General features: G+C 36.4%; 1 protein-coding gene across 3 annotated transcripts in view; it reads right to left on the bottom strand.

The window, feature by feature from the left end:
* ELP4 (elongator acetyltransferase complex subunit 4) overlaps positions 1 to 18,943 on the bottom strand; it is a 257,046-nt gene that overhangs the window by 208,771 nt on the left and 29,332 nt on the right. For all 3 annotated transcript variants that reach the window (XM_061381018.1, XM_061381019.1, XM_061381017.1), the window contains exon 3: positions 12,979 to 13,100. In XM_061381018.1, coding sequence (XP_061237002.1) covers positions 12,979 to 13,100 — 122 coding nt within the window. The remainder of the gene's footprint in view (positions 1 to 12,978; positions 13,101 to 18,943) is intronic.

Here is an 18,943-nt window from a genome sequence, read left to right as displayed (position 1 = left end):
AAGAAAAGTGAACCCTCTTTCTAATATTCTCAATATTGACTTTGTATGACTTCTTTTCCAAGAATGATAAAAGGCTCCCATATTACAGTTCCAAGATTTAAACATTTCTTTGAGTATAGCAAAACCATCAAGTATTCACAACCATCCATTTTTTATGGGTTCAAAATAAAATTTTTGAAAGTAAATGTGAAGCCTGGAATAGATGCTTTAAGATTCAGAAAGCAAAAACCTCAGATATTTAATTCTGATTTGGAACTCCAGAATACGGTAGGCAGATATTATTACTATTTTAATATGAAAGGTTAAGTGACTTGTGCAAGGTCCTGAAGCTACTTAAGTAGTCACACAGAAATTAAAATCTAAGCTCAGATTTCAAGTATAATTCATCTTCTTGAGGGTAAATATCCTGTTACAGAGTGTGGCATTTTACTATATAACTTAGGCCACTTTTCTGCATGCAAAATTCCTTTCTTTTGTTGACTTAAGCACAAACATCAAGGCCAACTGTGTGTTCATTCCAACGGTATATCAAAAATGTTCTCATGAGCCAGTGACAGAGAGGTGGGTTTATTTTCTTTTATATTTTTATCTTATCTTTGATTTCCTCGTTGGAAAATAAGGCACATGCCATCTTTTAAAAGCTGGCTACAAATGTAGGTCACTGGAAGCAGTACTGAGCCTTTGCATGTTTTTTCTTAGTCTTTTTAATTTGCCAAAGAAGCTGTAACTGTGGCTGCCAGGGGAGAACTCAGAATTTTAAATAAGCTCTCACAAGTAGCTAGGGAGGGATTAAAAAAGAGTGAAGCCCTAGGGTCAAACAGCAAATTTCCGGCTCTACTAGCACTTCAGACTCGTAAGCACTGAAAAGCATATAGTCTGATAATTTTCTCAACAAATAAAATGTTGACAAAGAAGAGAAGGGAACATATTCTGATTATAGCTCAGCCTTCAAAGATATTGTAATATTTGTCCTTATATTATGAACAAAGGTATACAGTGATAAGCTAGTTTTGATAAGACACACATTAAATATTATATAGGCTAGAAAAAGTTAAAAAATGTGTGGGAAAGTGTGTAATGTATAAGGTGTTGAGCATGCATAAAGCTTGCCAAGTAGAATACAGAAGGGCCAGAAAAAACTTTTTAATTATTTATACCATTATATGTTACTTCTGTTCTGAATCATAAAACTACAACTTGGAGATGAGCATAAATTAAAAAAATGCTCAATGATAAATTTGGTCAACCAAAGGATGTTTCTTTAACTTCATTTTTATACCTGTTTCAATTTTTGGCACTGAAAAAAAGCTTAGGTTGGATCCGAGACATTTTTGTATTCACCATACTCAGGAAGACCAAATAGTACTACAATGTATTAAGAGCAAACTGACCACTCACTAGATTTCTAATTTATGTTCCATGATCAGTAAATAACAGATGGATGGCAAACAGACTTAATCATGACACCAAACTGAGAGAAGGAAAAGAAATCTTTTTATCAGTAACTCAAACATTAAATTGTTTAGCAAATAATACTGCTTTGCGAAAGTTAAAGTTGCTCAGTCATGTCCAACTCTTTGCAACCCCATGTACCATACAGTACATGGTAATACTCCAGGGCACAATACTTAAGTGGGTAGCCATTCCCTTCTCCAGGGGATCTTTCCAACCCAGGGATTGAACCCAGGTCTCCCACATTGCAGGTGGATTCTTTACCAGCTGAGCTACCAGGGAAGCCCAATACTGCTTTATCTAACTCTAAATCAACACCTCTGGTCTCAATTAAAACCAAGGAATCAAATAAAGGAAAAGACACCAGGTATAATAAATAAGATCTTAAATTAGTTCAATATTTGAGTAAAGGGCTGATATTTTGAGGTTTAAAATAATGCTTTTAAATGATCAAGATACAAGTTTAACTTTTACTTATGGATTAAAAGACCGTAAGAGAGAATTCTGAAGATGTTAAACTAAATTTTCACACTTCATTACTTTGTTACCAAGTGAAAAAGTGACCAAAGTATTTTATTATATTAATTCATCAAATATGAATAAAGTTTATTTTAAATGAACTGAAACTCACTCCATGATTTATGATTGTTATAAATAATCATTTTCAATTATTAAAGACTTTCTCAATAGCAAATATGGGAAGTTTCATCATAATTGATATTAAATTTGAAATATTTATTGACCAACACATTTGATGTTAAAAAAATATCATATGCCGTGGGCCTTTTCTAAACATTAAGGTAGGTGGGGTACTCCTGCTGGAAAGCATGTACTTTCCCTGCGTACACACTAAAACACACAACTTTGAAGCTTCTTACATGCATTCTAGGCTCCCACTCCGTTCTAACTGTGGCTGATGTTAGACAGTGCATAATGTACGTACTAGATAACTCAAAAAGTTAATGCAACAAGTCTTTGCTCTAGGTACTAGATATCACTTCCTGAACCTATATTACCTCTCTGGCATGTTATCACTAGAAACAGTCAAATTAAGTTTTAAAACTGACTTTAGTATATTATGAAACAGCATTTTGAATTTACTTCTGAAATTCTACTTTCTTTAATTCCATAAGTATTAACACATACCATCATATTGTTAAACATTATGAAAAGAATATAACAGAGAAATTTTAGCATTTTCAAGTTCTTAAGAAATGTTTGGGTGTACAAGTGTGTTTATAATTTTTTTATTTCATATAAAAAACCAGCCTATACACTGATAAATGTTTAAATATTTTAACATAAAAATGTAATTTTATGATATTAGAAAGCATTCCATAGGAAGTTTTCATAGAGAATACCCATCACTATATTTGAGATGATCAAGAAGATTCTTTCTTTTAGATAAAAAAGTTAACTGCAAAATACTTACTGTATCTGTTTTTAAAAGCTTTAACAACATCATGTATATTGTTCTATAGGATTTTCTAAAGGGTGTAATTTTTCAGCGTTACATCTTACTGCTGACTTCCTGAAGCTTTGACTACAATAGGCATGAATATGTTTTCAAAGGATGATGGATAAATTGCTGGGTGGTTATATAACATATCTTAGGCAGCTGATGGGGCTTTTTATCCTTTACTTGTCTTTTAGTTATACACAGTTTTAAGTTAATTATGGTCTATAAGACTGTCTTTTCCCTTTTCTTATACCAGCAATATTTGCCTTGGTTATAGGTTCTAGAAATCCCCAATCATACATCACAAAATTAAAACTAAACAATTATAGCATCCTCCCCCTCCATGTTGTATCTCTAAACATTGTTAATGCCTTGGGTCTCTATCATTCATTTTTGGGCTGTTTGATGCAACAGAGTTTTCAGTATAACTCTGAGTTGGGCACACTGAAATCCCAACTGAATGTGATATAGAAAATACATAATATCTATACCTACTCTTATAGGTGCGAAAGTATTACTTATCTATATTGGTATTTAATATTTCACTTTAAATTACAGAAGTATTTTATTTTTCTCAAAGATATTAAAACTTTGTGTACTAGTATTATGAAGAATATACATAAATTTTTATTTATGTATTTTTATGTATTTATTTATATACATACATTTGGAGAAGGCAATGGCACCCAACTCCAGTACTCTTGCCTGGAAAATCCTATGGACGGAGGAGCCCGATAGGCTGCAGTCCATGGGGTGGGTTGCTAGGAGTCAGACATGACTGAGCGACTTCACTTTCACTTTTCACTTTCATGCATTGGAGAAGGAAATGGCAACCCACTCCAGTGTTCTTGCCTGGAGAATCCCAGGGACGGGGGAGCCTGGTGGGCTGCCGTCTCTGGGGTCGCACAGAGTTGGACACGACTGAAGAGACTTAGCAGCAGCAGCATACATTTTTATTAACTATAATTTTATCATCCAGTCTATTTTAAATGTATGAACACTAATTGGACCACATTAAACATATGTATGTTAAAAACAACACTTTCTGTAATTTCTTACAAAAAACTGAGAATGACAATTATTCTTTTAAGTCAAATCTGTTTTACTATAATCTGTTAAACATGTAAGAAACAGAAGATGACAAGTTTGAAAATTTAAAAAACATGACTTTGTTAACTGGCTGAATTCTTCTATATTCTTATTAGCCAGTAGACTTGCATGGGATTCAAATAATTCTCCCTGATCACAGTCATCAACCTCAGGGAATTTTGCATCTTCGGCCACATTAGAAATTGTTTTGGATTATACTCAAGAATGTTTAACATATGGCTAACAGGAACAGACCAACCCACAAATCTAATGATGAAGGGTGAAAAAATATGCTAGTGCTATGTGTGAGGAATGTGGGAGGAGGGACAGAGTTTAGGTGGCTATCTTTGTGTTTTGGCAAATTTGATATTCCTGTGCAACCTTATAACTTCAGGGACTTAGACCCTGACAAAGTACAAAACAAGGACCCTTTATATAATCCAGGGATATCAACTATAATATGTAAAGAGCTCATACAGAGCAATGAGGGAAAAAAAAGAGGAAAAAAATCGATTATAAAAAAAGAAAGAAATGCACAAGACTAATGACCATGGGGAAAATACTCTGCTTCACTGTAAACAAAGAAACATGCAACAAAGTAATATTTCCCCATCAAATGAACAATTTTTTAAATTAAAAAAAAAGAGAAGAAACATTACTGATGAGTGAAGATTCTATTAACTCAAAAACTAGACATACCTTCAGAGTAGAGCTTCATGAAATACAAGAACATAATCAAAAGTAAAACAGTTTAAAAATGAATCACTAAATAATTTCTTAATGTACGGGAATGTTATGTGTGCATGTTATTTAGCATTTACAGCCTTTAACAAATTTGATTACTCATCTATACAAGTGATTTTAGTTAAAAGCAAATAATGGCATTAAAATCAGAGAAGATAAATTTTTCCTGAGGATTAGACACTCAACTTTATGATTAATTTACTATTTAACTTCATTGAATACATTATTGATAAATATTAAATTGTCATGTAAAGCAAACGCTATTTACACAAAAACAACTCGTTCTAGGCTACTTATAAATAGAAGAATGAAACAAACTTTGAAAATGCAGTGTCAAGTCTGCAGTGTTACGTTAAGTAAATCTAATGTCTAATACCATTAGATTTTTGTGGAGTATTTATATTATCTTTGATAATATATTCTAAGTGCATGAGATAAAGTAAAATAGATCTGATGACATTAGAACACTTTCTTCATTTAAAAACACCTACGGTAGAAAAATTAATCTGGATCAGGTAAGATGACTTGTTTCAATTCCTTTTTTAACTGTCAAAAACTGGGAGTCTTTAAACCTGGGGTATATGAAGACTTTGAAAGAGATATCTGATCATGAGAATTTTAAGGGATCAATTCCTAGATTTTAAACTTAAACAAATACTCTAGTGAAAAAATGACCTCACAGAGAATGTGCCAATGATAGATGTACAAGTTCCCCTTTCCCTATTCTCCTTTCTCACTTAATAAGTGAGAGGTTTACTTCTTGTTGCCACAGAGCACGTGGGGCATCTCCACAGCACCAAACAAAAAGACAATTTAAAATATTTATTTGGTACAGAAAATGTGAAGGTTCTAATGACTGGAGAAACAACCCTTTCTTCATTTGTTTTCAGCAAAATTTTATGTGGACCTAATAAATTAGACAAAGAACTTAATATATGTTGATGAACATCGTGTGATTTCTTTTTTGTGTATTACTCAGAAAAAGTAAAAGGATAATTTGAGGGACAGGGTGGCTCAGTGGTAAAGAATCCACCTGCAATGTAGAAGATGTGGGTTTGATCCCTGAGATAGGAAGATTCCTTGGAGAAGGAAATGGTGACCCACTCTAGTATTCTTCCTGGAAAATCCCATGGACAGAGAGAGGAGCATGGCAAGCTTCAGTTCACAGGGATCACAAAGAATTGGGACACAACGACCAAATAACAATACAATAACATAACTTTCTCTATTCTTTACTTAACTATGAACTGCTCACATCTGCCAAAATGAAAAATATGAATAGAGTTGATGCTGAATTCTGTCCATGAAATTCATGCACCGATACATCTTAACAAAGCAACTTAGTACAAACATTTTTATGTCTATTGATATATTGCATGCAATTTTAATTGTAATGGTGATTGAAACAAGAAGAAATGTGTTTACAACTTAGATTCTTTTGAGACAAGAAGATTAAAATAAATTTAAAGTTTTGTTATAGAAAAACTATCAAGGTTATTAATAAATATGCTGAATATAAAACATATAAGATTCTGACAAAACTCTATGAGGAATGAGTGAAAAAATATGAATTCAAGGAAAAAATGATTGATGTAAAGTTTCCAGTTGTTAAAAAAGTGTTTGCTTATGTATATACTTCTAATATTAGTACTGATAACAAATTGCTATTATTTAGATTCAGTTGAATACATGTATAAGACTGATATAAAAGTCTTTAAGTAAAAAGGCAGTACTCACAATAACATCCATTGCAACTAAATAATATCATAAATAAATTCTTTTCATACCTTATTATAAAAGAAGATACATAGTTTTAAAAAATATTTTTAGAAATATGAGTGCAAAAATTGGGAAGAGATCAGTGTACTATCTGGAAAACTGGCCAAGATATAAGATAAGAAGGTGATAATAATTCAAAGTAGGTTAATAAATGTGAAATGCCTTCTTTGGTTTTAAATGTAATCTTTATATTTTCAGTAAAATTGTATTAGAGTTCTCCAGAGAAACACTACAAATAGGATGTGTGTGTGTATATGTAGACACCCATATATACATGAATATATGCATACATATATATCTCTCTAATAAAATGTATTATAAGGAACTGGCTCATATGATGACGGAGACTGACAAGTCCCCAGATATGCAGAGCAAGCTGGAGATACAGGAAAGCTGATGGTGTAATTTCTGTCAAAATCTGAAGGCTTCTGAACCAGAAGAACCAATGGTGTAATTCTAATCCAAAGGATAGCAGACTCAGGAAAAGCTAATATTTCAGATTGAACCTGACGGCAAGTAAAAGTTGATGTTCAACTTCAAAGGTAGTCCAGGGAAGAATTCTTTCTGACACAGAGGAAAGTTAGTGGTTTTATTCTACTTAGGCCTTCAACTGACTGGATGAGGCCCACCCACATTAGGTAGGGCAAATTGCTTTACTCAGTCTACCAATTTCACTGTTAATCTCATCCAAAAATATTTTGACAGAAAACACTCAGAATAATATCTGATCAAATATCTGGGTACCCTGTGGCATGGTCAAGTTGACATATAGAATTAAAGATCACAAGGCCTCCACTTGCTTACTTGGCACCCATACGTATCTCCTTAAATGATAACTGGCTCCAGATAAAGACAATAAGGAGGTTATTCTTAGCTCTGTCTCCTAAGACTTTCTTATCTTGGGTCCATCCTACCTGCACTATGGCCTGGATACTTCACATGCAGTAAGCTACGGAAATTTTAGGGTTTACTTTGCTTATTTTGCATAACTCAGCAATCACTGTCTTTTACTATGTGATGCTCAAAGGTATGTAATATGTCTCTTATTAAGTGATGTTTCATAATATTTTGTCCTGTTTTTTAGCTGTTTTAGGCATGATGACAAGTCTGGTCCTTACTAATCTATTTTGGTCACAAGGGCAACATTATTAAGAGTCTATGTTTTTTGACTTCAGCTTTGTATTTTTTTCTAGTACATCATAAACTCTATGAAAAAAATTTGCAGAATCTAATTACTTGCATGTAAGACTAGATATCTTAAGAAACTTTGATGAAATTATTTTATAATTTCAAAATCCTTCACATACTCCAAAGAAGGATATGTAAAGTACATGGAAATCTTTTAATACTAAATTGTACAAACCTTAAAAAATACCAGACCACCTGACTTGCCTCTTCAGAAATCTGTATGCAGGTCAAGAAGGAACAGTTAGAACTGGACATGGAACAACAGACTGGTTTCGAATAGGAAAAGGAGTATGTCAAGGCTGTATACTGTCACCCTGCTTATTTAACTTCTATGCAGAGAACATTATGAGAAATGCTGGACTGGATGAAGCACAAGCGGGAATCAAGATTTCCGGGAGAAATATTAATAACCTCAGATATGCAGATGACACCACCCTTATGGCAGAAAGCAAAGAACTAAAGAGCCTCTTGATGAAAGTGAAAGAGGAGAGTGAAAAAATTGGCTTAAAACTCAACATTCAGAAAACTAAGATCATGGCATCTGGTCCCATCACTTCATGGGAAATAGATGGGGAAACAGTGGAAACAGTGACAGACTTAATTTTTTTGGGCTCCAAAATCACTGGTGATTGTAGCCATGAAATTAAAAGACGCTTACTCCTTGGAAGAAAAGTTATGACCAACCTAGATAGCATATTAAAAAGAAGAGACATTACTTTGCCAACAAAGGTTCGTCTAGTCAAAGCTATGGTTTTTCCAGTAGTCATGTATGGATGTGAGAATGGAGTATAAAGAAAGTTGAGCGCCAAAAAATTGATGCTTTTGAACTGTGGTGTTGGAGAAGACTCTTCAGAGTCCCTTGGACTGCAAGGAGATTCAACCAGTCCATTCTCAAGGAAATCAGGCCTGAATCACTGGAAGGACTGATGTTGAAGCTTAAACTCCAATACTTTGGCCACCTGATGCGAAGAACGGACTTACTGGAAAAGACCCTGATGCTGGGAAAGACTGGAGGTGGGAGAAGGGGACAACAGAGGATGAGATGGTTGGATGGCATCACTGACTCAATGGACATGAGTTTGGGTAAACTCGGGAGTTGCTGATGGACAGGGAGGCCTGGCATGCTACAGTCCATGGGGTCACAAAGAGTCAGACACAAATGAGTGACTGAACTGAACTGTACAAATCAAGATACATAATAAAGGTGTCACAGATTAGCTTTCAAATAAAACAAGGTAGTTCTCTAAGGCAAAATGTAGAAGTATGCTGCTAAGTCGCTTCAGTCATGTCGGACTCTCTGTGACCTCATAGACGGCAGCCCACCAGGCTTCCCCGTCCCTGGGATTCTCCAGGCAAGAACACTGGAGTGGGTTGCCATTTCCTTCTCCAATGCATGAAAGTGAAAAGTGAAAGTGAAGTCGCTCAGTCGTGTCGGACTCTAGCGCCCCCCGTGGACTACAGCCTACCAGGCTCCTCCGTCCATGGGATTTTCTAGGCAAAAGGACTGGAGTGGGGTGCCAAAGTATAGTATAGGCTTTAACATCAGTTGCACAGGTTGGAAGAGGGAAGAAGTAAAAAAAAAAAAAAAAAAAAAATCAAACATTTTAAAAACCGCATAGAAATAGGCCTTCCTGCCCATGGCTTGGCAAAAATTTCCAATATAGCTATAAATCCTATATATCAGCTGTGTCTGATACAAAATCTTAGACTCAGTATATTGTGGAATGGGCTGTGAAGAACCCATAAAAGCTTCTTTACAAGTGATTTTGGCCTTTACTCCATTGCTTGTCACAAGCAGACTACTGTTAGGAAACTGACCAAAATGATAAAGGTCAAAGGGAAAAGGAACAAAAGAAGAAACAAAAACAGAAAATAAGAAAGAAAATATTACAAAGGGTTAATAAGTAGAAATAAGAATGAAGGAAAACAGGCTCTTCAGCTAGAAGGGAATCATCTGGAAAATTATACAAAGGTTTTATCTTTGGTGGTGAGTTGCCCAGTCGTGTCCGACTCTTTGCAACCCCAAGGACTGTACCCTGCCAGGCATCTCTGTCCACGGGGATTCTCCAGGAAACAACACTGGAGTGGGTTGCCATGCCTTTCTCCATTTCTCTTGGATTTATTTTAATCTGATAAACAAAGTCTGACCCATATGAAAGAACCATGCTAGTTTTGACCTCAGTATTATAATAATTTTTATGTTTGAGAGTAGAAATTTGTTGGTGTCTCTTGACACTTATTATAAATTAGTACTTGTCATGCTACAGGTTTTTAATAAATGACTTATTCATTTGCCATTTTGCAAACTATACAGTGAAATTAAAACACCCTCTGAGGAAAAAAAAATGACTTTAGATTATAAATTCTAATCGAAGGATGGCTTAAACTGAGATCCTGTTCTTTACCAAGAAATTAATAATTCTAAAAGTCATGACTGTTTCATTCTTTTACAAGTGGTTGACCAGATTTCCCAGCACCACTTGTTAAAGAGATTGTCTTTAATCCATTGTATATTCTTGCCTCCTTTGTAAAAGATAAGGTGTCCATATGTGTGTGGATTTATCTCTGGGCTTTCTATTTTGTTCCATTGATCTATATTTCTGTCTTTGGGCCAGTACCATACTGTCTTGATAACTGTGGCTTTGTAGTAGAGCCTGAAGTCAGGTAGGTTGATTCCTCCAGTTCCATTCTTCTTTCTCAAGATCGCTTTGGCTATTCGAGGTTTTTTGTTTTTCCATACAAATTGTGAAATTATTTGTTCTAGCTCTGTGAAGAATACTGTTGGTAGCTTGATAGGGATTGCATTGAATCTATAAATTGCTTTGGGTAGTATACTCATTTTCACTATATTGATTCTTCCAATCCACGAACATGGTATATTTTTCCATCTATTAGTGTCCTCTTTGATTTCTTTCACCAGTGTTTTATAGTTTTCTATATATAGGTCTTTAGTTTCTTTAGGTAGATATATTCCCAAATATTTTATTCTTTCTGTTGCAATGGTGAATGGAATTGTTTCTTTAATTTCTCTTTCTGTTTTCTCATTATTAGTGTATAGGAATGCAAGGGATTTCTGTGTGTTGATTTTATATCCTGCAACTTTACTATAGTCATTGATTAGCTCTAGTAATTTTCTGGTGGAGTCTTTAGGGTTTTCTATATAGAGGATCATGTCATCTGCAAATAGTGCGAGTTTTACTTCTTCTTTTCCAATTTGGATTCCTTTTATTTCTTTTTCTGCTCTGATTGCTGTGGCCAAAACTTCCAAAACTATGTTGAATAGTAATGGTGAAAGTGGGCACCCTTGTCTTGTTCCTGACTTTAGAGGAATTCTAACACCATACACAAAAATAAACTCAAAATGGATTAAAGATCTAAACGTAAGACCAGAAACTATAAAACTCCTAGAGGAGAACATAGGCAAAACACTCTCTGACATACATCACAGCAGGATCCTCTATGACCCACCTCCCAGAATATTGGAAATAAAAGCAAAAATAAACAAATGGGACCTAATTAACCTTAAAAGCTTCTGCACATCAAAGGAAACTATTAGCAAGGTGAAAAGACAGCCTTCAGAATGAGAGAAAATAATAGCAAATGAAGCAACTGACAAACAACTAATCTCAAAAATATACAAGCAACTCCTACAGCTCAACTCCAGAAAAATAAATGACCCAATCAAAAAATGGGCCAAAGAACTAAATAGACATTTCTCTAAAGAAAACATACAGATGGCTAACAAACACATGAAAAGATGCTCAACATCACTCATTATCAGAGAAATGCAAATCAAAACCACTATGAGGTACCATTTCACACCAGTCAGAATGGCTGCGATCCAAAAGTCTACAAGTAATAAATGCTGGAGAGGGTGTGGAGAAAAGGGAACCCTCTTACACTGTTGGTGGGAATGCAAACTAGTACAGCCACTATGGAGAACAGTGTGGAGATTCCTTAAAAAACTGGAAATAGAACTGCCTTATGATCCAGCAATCCCACTGCTGGGCATACACACTGAGGAAACCAGAAGGGAAAGAGACACGTGTACCCCAATGTTCATCGCAGCACTGTTTATAATAGCCAGGACATGGAAGCAACCTAGATGTCCATCAGCAGATGAATGGACAAGAAAGCTGTGGTACATATACACAATGGAGTATTACTCAGCCATTAAAAAGAATACATTTGAATCAGTTCTAATGAGGTGGATGAAACTGGAGCCTATTATACAGAGTGAAGTAAGCCAGAAGGAAAAACACCAATACAGTATACTAACACATATATATGGAATTTAGAAAGATAGTAACAATAACCCTGTGTACGAGACAGCAAAAGAGACACTGATGTATAGAACAGTCTTATGGACTCTGTGGGAGAGGGAGAGGGTGGGAAGATTTGGGAGAATGGCATTGAAACATGTAAAATATCATGTATGAAACGAGATGCCAGTCCAGGTTCGATGCACGATACTGGATGCTTGGGGCTGGTGCACTGGGACGACCCAGAGGGATGGTGTGGGGTGGGAGGAGGGAGGAGGGTTCAGGATGGGGAGCACGTGTATACATGTGGCGGATTCATTTTGATATTTGGCAGAACTAATACAATTATGTAAAGTTTAAAAATAAAATTAAATTAAAAAAATAAAAATAAAAGTCATGACTGCCTTCTCTGAGGTGAAAAGTATGCTTTGACTTAAAAAGATATAGTACTGGGTTGGCCAAAAAGTTCCTTAAGATCTTGGAAAAATCCAAAGAAATTTTTGGCCAACTCAATATTTTAATCACATATTTTAGCATTATTGCTTATTTCTTGGAAGAAAATAATTTCTGGCATTCTCAAAACCAAATAATTTTAATAAATGAGTACTTCCAATATCTGTATCATCTTCCAACTTATACCTTTGGAATACTGGTTAACATAAAATCTGACAACATTTTGCAGTTGTTTTTCTTTACCTAGCTAGTTTATTAAGTTCTCATACCATCATTTAACAATAATTTTGTTTACTCTCAGTTTTAAATAGCTTATTAAAATTTTCTCACTCTGATACAAAGGTTAAAAAATTGTTCGACTCTAAAAATTAGACCATATGTTCAAATAAATCTGATACATTTTTTTAAGAGAAAAAAAGACACGTGAGGTCCCATTAATATATTTAAATACAGTTTGCACATACACAAATATATATCTTGCTTATATATACATAAGCAATATTTTTTTCATAAAACATTCAAACTATAATATTGAATTAATATATTCTATACCTGTAAAATGTCAGCAGGGTCTTCTTTTGCAGATGCAACCAACAAAGCATGGCCACTGACAATTCCTTCTGCCAGGAAATACTTGAAGAGCAAAGGAGAATAAATGTTGTATTTATCCTCTTCTGTAAGAAAAAAAAATTATAGTCAGATTCTACCATATATTAAGCATACTCAAATGCTTTTATTTTTTTCCTCTTTAAAACAAGTATATGAGGTGGAACAATAACTATGTCTTCCAAAGAAGATATATGAATGGTCAACAAGATCGTGAAAAGATGTTCAATGGTACTAAACATCAAAATAATGCAACCTGAAACACTGAAAAACCACTACATTCCTGCTAAACCAGCTGAAATAAAAATACAATACCAAGTATTGAAAAAATGTGGAGCAAATAAAACATTCCCACATTGATAGAGGTAGTGTAAAATGGTAAAATTTGGAAAACAGATTGGCAGTTTCTTATAAAGTTAAACATAAGAATCAGCAACTCCATTCCTGCTTATTACCCATAAGAGATGACAAGACATGTTCACACATAGATGTACACATAATGTTTATGATAGTTTTTCCATAAGAATCAAAAACTGGGAATGGCATAAGTGTCCATCAACCAGTGAATGGAAAAACAGATGGTACGTCCACAAATGAGGTAAGACTCAACAACAAAAGAAATGGACTGTTGATAGATGGGCAACAAAATGAATCTCAGAAACATTAAGTGAAAAAAGTCAGATGTAAAAAGTATATATGATATGACTGCCTTAATCTGATAGTCTTCAGTTCAGTTCAGTCGCTCAGTCATGTCCGACTCTCCGCGACCCCATGAATCGCAGCACACCAGGCTTCCCTGTCCATCACCAACTCCCGGAGTTCACTCGGACTAACGTCCATCCAGTCGGTGATGCCATCCAGCCATCTCATCCTCTGTTGTCCCCTTCTCCTCCTGCCCCCAATCCCTCCCAGCATCAGAGTCTTTTCCAATGAGTCAACTCTTCACATGAGGTGGCCAAAGTACTGGAGTTTCAGCTTTAGCATCATTCCTTCCAAAGAAATCCCAGGGCTGATCGCCTTCGGAATGGACTGGTTGGATCTCCTTGCAGTCCAAGGGACTCTCAAGAGTCTTTTCCAACCCCACAGTTCAAAAGCATCAATTCTTCGGCACTCAGCTTTCTTCACAGTCCAACTCTCACATCCATACATGACCACTGGAAAAACCATAGCCTTGACTAGACGGACCTGGCAAAGTAATGTCTCTGCTTTTCAATATGCTATCTAGGTTGGTCATAACTTTCTGGAGAAAGCAAAACTAAATTCTAGTGCTAGAAAGATGTTAGGTGTTTGGGGACCAGGAAATATTTGGGTCTGAGAAAATTTAGGGGGGATGTTGGAAATGGTTTATACCGTGATTGTTGTGGTGGTTACGTTAGTAAATATATTTGTAAAAAAATCACTAAAATACACATTTAAAATGGGTCTTTTATCATATTAATATGTAAATTATAATTCAGTAAAGGCAGTTTATTAAAACAGTCTCCTGTGGCATACCTAAAATACCATGTGGCAATTTGTCTATAAACCTTCTTGGTACAGAATACTAAAGTAAATCCACGATCAAAAATGTAGTCGATTTAGGGACTTCCCTGGTGGTACAGTGGCTAAGAATCTTCTTGCCCATGCAGGGGACACAGGTTTGATCCCTGGTCCAGGAAGATAGCACATGCTGCAGAGCAACTAAGCCTGTGCGTCACAATTACGAGTAGAGCAAAGTGATTCAGTTATACATGTATATATTCTTTTTCATATTCTTTTCCATCATGGTTTATCACAGGATATTGAATATACTTCCCTGTGCTGTACAGTAGGATGGTTACAATTATTATTGAATTTTTTATCCCACTTTTTCCACTTAATCTCACATGAATTAGTCTTCTAACTATGATGCTTAAGAGGCATAATCTAGTAAATTTATGTCTCATAATTTACAATATTTAGTCATCTCCCCAATATGGACTTTTACATCACTTTCAGGCTTCTGTTACTATTAAATACAGAAGCACTGAAGTGCTTTAAATCCTGTATGTCCAAGATAGAACTCAGAAACTCATTGATTTCTTCCATCAAATGTGGTCTTCTTTCAGTTTTTCAGAATAGCAGAATTTATTCTTAATACCTCTCCTCCCTCTCACCAATACACCCTTCTCTCCATGCCTAAAATTCTGTTTTATTTTCAAACTATTTTTAGAATTCACTTTGCTCTATGCCAATGTCTCTCCTCTAGGTTTGCTACCAACAGCTCTTGCTGCTGCTGCTGCCGCTGCTGCTATGTCGCTTCAGTCATGTCCGACTCTGTGCGACCCCACGGACGGCAGCCCACCAGGCTCCCCTGTCCTTGAGATTCTCCAGTCAAGAACACTGGCGTGGGTTGCCATTTCCTTCTCCAATGCATGAAAGTGAAAAGTGAAACTGAAGTCACTCAGTCATGTCCGACTCCTAGCGACCCCATGGACTGCAGCCTACCAGGCTCCTCTGTGCATGGGATTTTCCAGGCAAGAGTACTGGAGTGGGCTGCCATCACCTTCTCCGACAGCTCTTGCTAGACGGCTGCAATTTCCTCTTACTTCTTTGCATCCACTCTAATCTTCCTTCAATTTAGCAGTGACCTTTTCAAAATATTCAATACAAACTTGATTATGTCACTTCCCTACTTAAAATCTTTTAGTGGTTTCTCATTGCTCCTGGGAGAAAGAACGAAATCCTTTAGTGTGGCCTATAGTCTCTGCATGGTTGTAGCCAAGGAGGAGAGCTTAACGTGCAAAAATAAAAATACTTGTCAAAAGTGGTGTAACAAAATATATGATTATTGTTTTTCCTTTAGAAGGTACATAATGGTCACTGAATAACTATTCAGTAAAGAAAAAAGTAAACCTAAATTATTTAACTGTGTTGTGCAGTGCTTAGTCGCTCAGTCATGTCCAACTCTTTCAGATCCTATGGACTATAGCCTGCCAGGGTCCCCTGTCCATGGGGATTCTCCAGGCAAGAACACTGGAGTGGGTTGCTATGCCCTCCTCCAAGGTATCTTCCCAACTAAGGGATCGAACCCATGTCTCCCACATTGCAGGTGGATTCTTTACCATCCAAGACACGATTATTTAACTAGAAAAATAGAAATAATTATTTATAAAATTGAGGACACATAATACCCAGGTGGCACTAGTGGTAAAGAACCCACGTGCCAATGCAAAAGATGTAAGAGATGTGGGCTTGATCCCTGGGTTGGGAAGATCCTGGAGAAGGGCATGGCAATTGACTCCAGTATTCTTGCCTGGAGAATCCCATGGACAGAGGAGGCTGGCAGGCTACAGTCCATAGGGTCACAAAGATTTGGACACAACTGAAGTGATTTAGCATGCAATACTCAGAAGGGCAATAAAATATACGCATTAGTACTGCAAAGAGCTGGACTCAACTGACGCAACTGAGCATGCACGCACATACTGCGTAAACTATGGATATTCGCTTGTAGACTATAAAAAATATTGAATAATTTATCATCAGTGAAGACGTAAAACAACTAAATTAAATGGCAAAGTTCCCACTTTTTTACCTACTTCTTAAATGACTAAGGGTTTTGACTTTTTAAAAAAATCTACATACAATCGCTACTGATCTAATCTATATTCATATCTTAAATTACTATCTCTAGTAGTCATACTGCATCTGAACTCAGGACTTTAGTATAAATGAACTTCACCTCATTGGCTAGCTAATTCCCTTAAATCCTCCCAAATTCAGATTAGATAACCTCATTTTTGGAGAAGCTATCCTCAAGCCTAGCTGACATGATCAGAGTGCCCTTGGGCATAGTGTTAACTGCTACAAATAGCATTTAATACATATTATTGAAATTTCCCCACTAAGCTAAAAATTCCTCATGACAGAGAACACATCTTACTGTTACATCACTAGTACTGTGCATATTCTTGTTGTTCAGTCGCTAAGTTGTGTCTAACTCTTTCAAGATTCCATGGATGTAAACAAGCAGGCCCCTCTGTCCATGGGATTCTCCAGGCAAGAACACTGCAGTGGGTTGCCATTTCCTCCTCCAGGGAATCTTCCTGACCCAAGGACTGAACTTATGTCTCCTGCATTGGCAGGTGAATTCTTTACTGAGCCACCAGGCAGGCCCACTGGGTACATAGTACACAGCAAATACTTATAATTATTAAGGGGAAAACAAAAATTTACCTTGTAAACTCAGATCTACTGTACTTTGGCAGAAAACATATCTTATCGTAGACACACACACACAAACACTATCAGATCAGATCAGATCAGATCAGTCGCTCAGTCATGTCCGACTCTCCGCGACCCCATGAATCGCAGCATGCCAGGCCTCCCTGTCCATCACCAACTCCCGGAGTTCACTCAGACTCACGTCCATCGAGTCAGTGATGCCATCCAGCCATCTCATCCTCTGTCGTCCCCTTCTCCTCCTGCCCTCAATCCCTCCCAGCATCAGAGTCCTTTCCAATGAGTCAACTCTTCACATGAGGTGGCCAAAGTACTGGACTTTCAGCTTTAGCATCATTCCTTCCAAAGAAATCCCAGGGCTGATCTCCTTCAGAATGGACTGGTTGGATCTCCTTGCAGTCCAAGGGACTCTCAAAAGTCTTCTCCAACACCACAGTTCAAAAGCATCGATTCTTCGGCACTCAGCCTTCTTCACAGTCCAACTCTCACATCCATACATAACCTCAGGAAAAACCATAGCCTTGACTATATGGACCTTTGTTGGCAAAGTAATGTCTCTGCTTTTGAATATGCTATCTAGGTTGGTCACAAACACTATAATAGTTATCAATCCTACTCTTTCAAAGACTGCATGGGGCAGCAAAAACTAATGGGGTAAGATCACCCATTTAGGGATTAGCAAAAAAAGTCAAAAAAATATTTAAGCTGTTGAAGCTGAAAACTACCAATACCGTGAAAAAATTTTGAGGTTGTACAATAAGCATTTTGTTAATCTATTTAATAAATACTCATAACACTGGGCAGACAAATATGATAACGATGTGACAGAACTGCCAAAAAGCAAATGTAGTTTTGGTCTATATTAATAGTCCAATTCCTAGTTTGAGAGAGATGACTGTTCGGTTATATTCTATGGTAGTTGACCAGACTGATAATAATATATTTCATTTGAGGACTTACATAGACTAAAGCATCTTCCAAATGGGTGACCAGGAGGGTGAAGGGACTGGAATGCATGAGAAATGAGTATTTTCCTTGAAGAGAAAGAGACCCAAGGGATGCAAGTGAGTTGGCTTCAAATATTTCATGGGCTGTCATATGGCAATGGAATTACACTTGCTCATTAATGAATCAAGGCAAATTAGAAGTGGTCAAATAGGAGGTGGCAAGAGTGAATGTCGACATTCTAGGAATCAGTGAACTAAGATGGACTGGAATGGGTGAATTTAACTCAAATGACCATTATATCTACTACTGTGGGCAGGAATCCCTTAGAAGAAATGGAGTAGCCATCATAGTCAACAAAGAGTCCGAAATGCAGTACTTGGATGCAATCTCAAAAACGACAGAATGATCTCTGTTCGTTTCCAAGGTAAACCATTCAATATCATGGTAATCCAAGCCTATGCCCCAACCAGTAACACTGAAGAAGCTGAAGTTGAACGGTTCTATGAAGACCTACAAGACCTTTAGAACTAATACCCCAAACGGATGTGCTTTTCATTAGAGGGGACTAGAATGCAAAAGTTGGAATTCAAGAAACACCTGGAGTTACAGGAAAATTTGGCCTTGGAGTACAGAATGAAGCAGGCAAAGGCTAATAGACTTTTGCCAAGAGAACGCATTGGTCATAGGAAACACCCGCTTCCGAGAACATAAGAGAAGACTCTACACATGGACATCACCAGATGGTCAACACCGAAATCAG

This window comes from Bos javanicus, chromosome 15 (assembly GCF_032452875.1).
Source record: "Bos javanicus breed banteng chromosome 15, ARS-OSU_banteng_1.0, whole genome shotgun sequence".
Lineage (NCBI taxonomy): Eukaryota > Metazoa > Chordata > Mammalia > Artiodactyla > Bovidae > Bos > Bos javanicus.
The sequence above is the reverse complement of the archived record's forward strand: the minus strand, read 5'-3'. Positions and strand labels throughout refer to the sequence as shown.